Source organism: Vigna unguiculata, chromosome 2, assembly GCF_037176805.1.
Source record: "Vigna unguiculata cultivar grain cowpea cultivar isolate G323 ecotype 2 chromosome 2, ASM3717680v1, whole genome shotgun sequence".
NCBI lineage: Eukaryota > Viridiplantae > Streptophyta > Magnoliopsida > Fabales > Fabaceae > Vigna > Vigna unguiculata.
Genome location: NC_140793.1, coordinates 60,190 through 68,824, shown reverse-complemented (window position 1 = coordinate 68,824; position 8,635 = coordinate 60,190). Strand labels below are relative to the sequence as shown.

The following is an 8,635-nucleotide window of genomic DNA, read 5'->3' as shown; positions in this document are numbered from 1 at the left end:
TGTTTGTGTATGGAAAATAAATTTGAAAATCTCATATTAAATATGGAAGCACACTACATCATTTTTCACTTTAAGTAATAGGTAAAAGGTGTTGTTTGAAGTTAAAAAAGTGGGGCCTAAACTTTAGGCAACATTTTGGCAACAGTTTTGTAGGCGTGGAGGATATGGTTGTGGACTTAGGTTATAAGCAATAGTTTTTGTACTAAAGGCCACACAATTTACAAAACTATTGCCTTATAGTGTTAGAATAAGGCACACATTTTAAATGTTGCTTATTGTTTATAAACAAAAAATATTAAATGTTGCTTGTTGTTTATAGGCAACACATTTTTTTCATTGTTGCTTATTGTTTTTAGATAACACACTTGAAATGTTGCTTCATGTTTAGACAACATGTTTTTTTAAATGTTGTCATAGGTAAAGACCATACCTCTTATCTATCCTTTAAAGAACACTTTTCTAATGTGGCTTGTTGTTTATAGGCAACACATTTTAATGTTGCTTATTGTTTTTAGACAACAAACTTGAAATGTTGCTTCATGTTTAGACAACATGTTTTTAAATTGATTAAGAATATAAATGTACATGTAGATCGATAGTTTTAAAATTATAATTATTCATTTAAGCAATTTTTATATTATTTTTTTGTTATTGATTTATGTAACATTAATTATAATTTTAAAATGTGACTAAATCTTGTTATATTACAAATATAATTATTACAAAACATGTAATATACATAATAAACGAGATGCACCTTTTGGCTTCTAAGTTAGATGGTACATCCATTGCTGATTCTTTTGTTGTAAGAAGTGAGTAAAGTCGTTCAATTGGAAGATTGATATCCCCTTCTATGTTGATGTTAAATGCAAATAACTGATATTGTTGCTCAAGAAGAAGCATTCCCTAATGTCCAGATGCACCATGAATTGAATCTACCAAGCTACTAAAAAACATGATACAAAATAATATTTCGTGGGACGATGCCCTTTAAAAGTGTTGGAGACATGGGATCCATTATTAGTACCTGAATATATGATCCTCCATCTTTATATCACTAATCACTACCTCCAGCATATCCTGGAATAGAAGCTCAATTTGATCCCTACCTTCATGCTTATTCTCTCACTTTAATCAGTAAAAAGCTGGATAAGATTTAACAAGCTAAAGATTATAAACTGAAATGAAAATTTGATAAGGCTACTAAACATTACCAAACTAGAAAATAAGTTTAGATAAAAAAATTCAATCATTTAGAAGTTAGTTAGATCTACAAAAGAATACTACAAGTAATATTACTTAATGTAAAAACAACTACATAATACTTCTTTGAGAGACTTACTATTTTTCACGCACCAGTGCAGGAAGGGCCTTTGGCAGCGGTTGTTTTTAATATTCTGCACCGGTTCGGGAACCGAAGCATATTGGGGCGAGGCCAAAAAGTCATAGTTTTTGGCCTCGGTTAAGAACCGAAGCCATAGAGGGCGCTTCTGCCTCGGTTTTCCAAGCACCCGAGGCCATAGACCCTGCCTTTTGCCTCGGTTTTGGCTGCACCCGAGGCCATATGGGCTCTTTTTGGCCTCGATTTTTGTTGCACCCAAGGCCATATGGTGTTTTTTTTTTTTTTAAATTCGATACCCTTTTGGCCTCGGTTTTGGCTGCACCCGAGGCCAAAAGCACACTTTTTGCTTCGTTTGTGGTATGAACCGAGGCCTAATACTCTGTTTTTTTTTAAATGCAGTTTCTGTTTTGGTGTTATTCCCACATTTAAACCTGCAAATTTTGTTCAGCACAGACCAGAATAGACCAGAACAAAATATTTTAAAACACATCCACAATTCAAATTCATTTAAAAGACAATTACAAATCATTTACAATCAAGATACATGTTCTAATCAATAGTATTGTACATTTCAATTATATATTTGGCACATGCTATCCTACCAAACTTGATGGACTTTGCGGGAATTGCTGCAGGACTCTTGAATGTCTACAAAATAATAGATTAAGTTAAGTTAGTATATAAAAAGGAAATATTGCAAAGTATCAAATATATATTACCAATTCCCAATTTGTTGTAATACGAGCACGCACAGTGGTTGTCATCCATTGCATTATATAGTAACCGCACTCATATGAACCGGTTTGTCTATTACACTACATTATATTAACAACGTTACAATTAATTAATGAAGAAAATCAAGCAAACAATCATGAAGATATGGATAGAAATATCAAACCTGGAGAGAACACCATACAAGACCTTTTGCCTTAGCCGTTGATCTCCTTAACAACATGTTATGTGCAGCAATTGAACTATGATATAGGGAATAAGTTAGGATATTTTTATATAACATGTCATATTCATAAGATTGATATTGAGGTTCTTACCAATCTATCACTTGTCTAAGATGGTTGGGGGGAGGGCGATGCAAAGAGCAAAACCACACAGCAAGGTTCTCCCTTAGGGAAACCACAAGTAACTGCCAATGACGCCTGATAAGAAAATAAATTCATTGTTATGCATTAAAATGACTTATTATATTCATAAGTTAACAAAAATGACTTACCCAGCAAGATAAGGGACAAAATAAATTTCTTTTCCACGTTGAAAGCATTTGGTCACATATGCTTGAATGTCATCAAACTTGTTGCCTTCATGGGTGAGTTGGGGGTCTATAAACCCATATACATCATTCAGCCCCATAGTTTCAGTGACACCAGACAGATACCTAAACCAAAAATTGATTTGATATAAGTAAATACATAAATATATCAAATAACTATATATAATGACTAAAAGACTTACATCATCCATAATTGAATAATGGTAATATTGAGTTCTTCTTGTCCTCGTGCAAGCTCCAAGACATCTTGGGAATGCAAGTAAAGTGGGATGTCAAGATCTCTCCCAAAAATGTTAGCATCCCAAGGAACCTGCATCGGCTTATCAGCTATGATTTCTGCAAGTTGGAGCAATGCACCAAGAGGATCATCCAAAGAGAGAAGAATCTTCTTTGATTGAGGTTTTTCCTATATTGATGCAATTTCAGTTAAAATGCAATTTCAAAGAATATTGATTTTTTCTTCCAAGGGCTCGATGCAGATGACTTCTTGGACGTTTTACCAAATACATGATGTACTTTATTAACTTTTTCATGAATTTCAATGCCAGTTAATGGAGTTGGTGCTTTGTCATTCTCTTGATGTCCATTGAATGCTTTCTTTAACCTTCGATAAGGATGATTAGCTTGTAAAAACCTTCGATGGCGCAGATACACGGTCTTCCTTCCATTTTTCAATTGATGAGATGCAGTGTTTTCTTCACATATAGGATATGCTTTATGACCCTTGACACTGTACCCTGACAAATTACCATAAGCTGGAAAGTCATTAATGGTGCAAAATAACATTGCATGCATCATGAAAGTTTCAGAAGCAACAACATCAAATACTTCAACACCATCAACCCACAACACCTTCAAGCCTTCAACTAGAGGATTAAGATATACATCTATGTCATTTCCAGGCTGCTTTGGACCAGATATCATCATAGACAACATCATGTATTTTCTCTTCATGCAGAGTCCAGGAGATAAGTTGTAAATGAATAATATAACAGGCCAACAACTGTGATTTGTACTTAAATTACCAAATGGATTCATTCCATCGGTAGCTAAGCCAAAACGAATATTTCTACATTCTTCACCGAACTTGGGAAATTCCTGATCAATATTTTTCCATTGCATTGAATCAGCTGGATGACAAAGGAGTCCGTCACATCTTCTCTCAGTTGCATGCCATCTAAGGTTTTTAGCGTCTTTAGGATTTGCAAACAAACGCTTAAGTCTAGGCACGATTGAAAGGTACCAGACTACTTTCAAAGCAGATCCTTCCTTCTCTATTTGACCATTATCTTCACTGTTTCTTTTCTGCTTGTACCGTGATGACCCACACTTTGGACATTTTTTCAAATCTTCAAATTCTTTTCTGTATAATATGCAATCATTAGGACATGCGTGTATCCTTTTATACTCCATACCCATCGGACAAAGAATTTTCTTGGCATCATAGTTTCGAGTGGGTAGAGTATTTCCTTCGGGAAGAATTTCATTCAAGAGCACGAGCAATTCTGTGAAGCTTTTATCTGTCCAACCATTGGTCGCTTTCAAATTCATAAGTCTTAAAACCGCTGATAATCGCGTGAACTTAGTTGAACCAACATACAACGGAGTTTCCTCATCAACAGACATCGTCTCATACACATGCGCTTGTGCAAAAGCTTCTGAGCCAACATCCCGTATCATGTCCTCTATATTGTCTTCTTCTACTCGCTCTTCACATCGCTCTTCACATCGCTCTTCCCGTCGCTCTTCTCGTCGCTCTTTCATGGAGGAATTGGCAAGATATTCAGATCGAGAAATAGTTGGAATGTGTATTAATTCGCCGTGCCATGTCCATATTGTATAACTTTTAAGGAAACCATCACAAATAAGATGTTCCCTAACTTGAGTTGCATTCAATTTTCTTCCATTCAAACAGTTGACACACGGACATCTGAACTTCACTTCATCGTCACTTCTCCCCTCATAACGTTGCGCAAATTTTATAAATTCTTCTACTCCATTCTCATACTCAGCGCTAATACGTGGTAAATTAATCCAATCTCGATCCATACTGAAATTGCGTGAACAATTTCAGTAATCTTTGAATCAATGCTCACGTCGTAATCAAGGTGTGACCCTATCCCATTTAAGAAGATTCACTTTCCTTATTTTATTGGTACATATTACTTTTAAAATACATATCTTAAATTTCACGAAATTTTGCCAGCATTTCGCATTGGCCTTCAGGATACACGAAATGAAAGTGATTATAAACCACAATCAAATATGCACCCGAAGATCAATACAAAACACAATTGACAAATATTCATGAATTTTAAGATATGTATTTTAAATATATATGCACTAATAAATTACTAGAAAGTGATTAATCTTCTTAAACTGTCCAATTGGACAATTCAAGATTCAATACATTTAAATTATTAGTATTGTATCCCCTTATATCTAATTTTAAAAAAATGTAATTTTTTCAAAATGAAAACTCGGGGACAATACATAATTTACGTATTGAATCTCAAACGGGAAACTAAGGCTAACTCACATATAAGAAAAAACAAACAACATGTTTTAACAAATAATTAATAAAATATATAAAGCAAACAACAGATTGGCATAATAGGAAAATATTAGAATTAGGAACCTGGGAGCACGTAAAAAGAGCAGATGACACTGGAAGATGATGCAATTCAACGCGTTCGAAAGCTACAAGAGATAACAAAAAACACAAGAGAAAGTCATAAGTAACAAATAAAAGCAAAAACAACAATTTCCTTAACATCATATATTACCTATTTAATTATAGTGTTTTTACAATTCTCTTAAATTAAATTCAGACTTAATGCTCTACGTCTGAAGACACAATGCTCTTAAATTGAGACTCAATCCTTTCACAAAATTAATCAAAACACTCCAAACAATTTCTATCTCAATCCAAATTAACACTCACAATAACTAAAATTTAAAATTAACATACACAAAAACAGAAAATCAAACAAAAACGCGTTCGAAATTTACCTTAAAGAAAACCGCGGCGCGACAATTGCGGCAAAAGAACGAAAGTGTTCGCGTGGTGGTAGAGGGACGCCGGAACACTTGCAGAGAGACAGAGAGAGGGACGAGACAGCGGCAGTGGTCTCGCGTGGTGGTGGACGGACGCCAGACGAGAGGGCGCAAGAGCTCGCGTGGTGGTCTCGCGTGGTGGTGGCTGGAGGCGCGACGAGACTGCGGTGGCTGGTGGAGGCTCGCGTGGAGGCTCGCGTGGTGGTGGCTGGAGGCGCGACGAGACTACGGTGGCTGGTGGAGGCTCGCGTGGAGGCTCGCGTGGTGGTGGCAGGAGGCTCGCGTGGTGGCAGGAGGCTCGCGTGGTCGCCGGAATTTGCAGAGGAGAAATGGCAGCTACGCGCGCGAGGAAGAAGGGGTTCTGTTTTTGAGCCCTAATCAAACGATATGGCCTCGGTTCCACGCAGAACCGAGGCATATAACCCCTCTTTGGCCTCGGTTTCCTAACACCCGAGGCCTATCACCCCTCTTTGGCACCGGCTTCTCCCTAACCGAAGCCTATAGGTCAATTTCTGGCAACCTTTTGGTTTCGGGCCTCCTTAACCGAGGCCTATAAGCCCTCTTTGGCACCGGTTTCTTAAGACCCGAGGCCTAAAGCGGCATTTGGCACCGGTTTTTGACTGAACCGAGGCCTATAAGTTCCCTTTAATTTCAAAATTGCCACCGCCTCCTTATAGGCTTCGGTTCCGCCATAACCGAGGCCTATAAGGCGAGGTAAAATCCCAAATCTGCACTAGTGACGATCCCCTTGAACCAACTACTTAACATAGAACTCCTTAATAGCAAAATACATATGATGGTCAGAAAATATGATTTTTAAATGGACAAAAAGGATAGCATATTTTTACATGATTTAAAAAAAAAAATCAACAAATAAACATTGCTAGCAAGTAGAAATGGTGGCCACTGTATAAGGTCCAACTCACGATCAACCCAATATGGCATAAACAAAAGCTTTATTTGCCTTAGTGGTAGAAATATAACCACCTCAGTTTAATATTGTTAGAAAAGCACGATACTCTAATAGAGAAAATAGATTAAGAAAACATTATCTCAAGACTAACACAATACCCGCACTTTTACTACAAGGAAAGAACCAACCCAGTCCATCGTAGATTTCAAGATATTCCAAGAATAATCACATTGTACTTTTACCTCCATTTATATTTTCTCACTTGAAGATCCCAAGTATTGTTTCACTAAAATCTTATGGGTTTGTAAACGTGTCAAAGAGGTGATCTATTAGCATTCCAAACTGCAAACAAATACATGGACTTTAAGCCATAAGGTTCAAATATAAACTGAGAATAAACTCAATAATCACTTAAATCATAATAGAGATTTTGTATAAACTCAATAATCCAAAAAAAAAATCATTAGAATCTTACTATAGCATCTTTCCAATGAATGAACACAATATCTCAGATACATCCCTTCCCTCCCCAAAACAAAGTAAAAACATACTCAATAAATGGACACAATAAGTCAAAGAACTTCCAATACCACACGAAATACCATAGAGTTTATGAATCAAAAGATTCTGAATCAACTAAATTTCATAGTGTAGCACAATACATACATATATCAAGAACTGTAATAAACTCATAAGACTCTGACGATTGAGCTACTAACAGAACTTTCTGGATAAAAAAAATTATTAAGTAAACAAAAATCAACTTAATTTGGCAAAGAAGTCCTAAAATTTCCAATTGAATCATTGTATCTAATTCTCTAAACTTATCCAGTTACTATCATTCTAATTCCTAAATATATGTTAATATATCATTTAAGTCACACTTTTAATTTATATTTTGAACTAATATGCAAATTTCACTTTCCCACATTTATTTACAATTTCTTGAGCTTCAGGGCTAACGTGACTAGACTATGCACTTCTAGAAACTAAAATGGTGATTGACTACAAACTGAGTGTCTCAATTCAACTAACTAAACATTAAACACTTAGATATATGCCATTCACATTTTTGAAAATTAAAAACCACAACTCAAAATTCCAATTAATGACAAAATCAACGAAACTGATAAAGTAGGGTGAGAGTTGGAAAGAAACATAGAAAGAAAGTAGGAAGATAGGGAGCGAGACCTTGGCCTCGCGGTAATTATTGATAAATTTGCATGTTCCTTCTTGGAGAATGACGCGAGCGATGACGCTTTTATGGCGACTGGTTCTTATGATTGTCTGCATGGTGAATCCACTAGGAACCCTCAAATTGATGAACTTCTTGAGGTCTTTGGTTTCTGGTTCGACGAATGCGGTGGCGAAGTCAACAAGGAAAGGGATTTTGGGGAGGGTTGTGGCAAAGAAGAGAATGTTAGAAATGGAAAAAGAGAAAGAGAGTGAAGAGAGGGGTGGTGTGTAGAACTAATGCTTAGTTTTTTATTTAGGAGTAAAGGTTTATTTCATGTAAAATCATACGAATCAGAATTTAAGTTGATTTATGTTTTTTATATATTTTTTATGATATTTATTTTCTACCTATATTTTGACAAATGATTTTCCATATAAAAATTGTTGGGAAATTTTCTTATATAACTATTAATATAAGTTAATAATTTATAATAATATTTATTTCAAATATAATTTAATATAATTTATAAAAACATTTATTTAAAAAATGTTATTATAATTTATCAAATTGATCTACAGTAATATTTTCAATAATTATAATAAAAAAAGTGTTACTAAAAGTAGAAAAAAAGTGTAATGATTTATGGTAATATTTAAAAAAATATTATAATATTTCTGATATTTAAATTAGTTTATTAATAAAAAAAAGTAAAAATAAGATTTTTTTTTTCATGAAAATAAGTTTTTGATATATTTATTGCATTGGACTATTTAACAAAAACCAATATTATGTGTAAAAAGATTTAGGAATTTTTGTCTAAGGTTATTTGTTAATTTAAGGCCACACTTATGGTTTTGACCA

General features: G+C 34.8%; 1 protein-coding gene across 1 annotated transcript; it reads right to left on the bottom strand.

The window, feature by feature from the left end:
• Positions 1 to 2,331: 2,331 nt before the first annotated feature.
• On the bottom strand, positions 2,332 to 3,038 carry LOC146888045 (uncharacterized). Its single transcript, XM_085669571.1, has 3 exons — positions 2,810 to 3,038; positions 2,571 to 2,732; positions 2,332 to 2,496 (listed from the first exon to the last, which is right to left on the bottom strand). Exons 1-3 carry the CDS (start codon positions 2,941 to 2,943, stop codon positions 2,388 to 2,390), a joined length of 405 nt encoding a protein of 134 aa, XP_085525697.1. The 5' UTR covers positions 2,944 to 3,038; the 3' UTR covers positions 2,332 to 2,387.
• Positions 3,039 to 8,635: the final 5,597 nt, after the last annotated feature.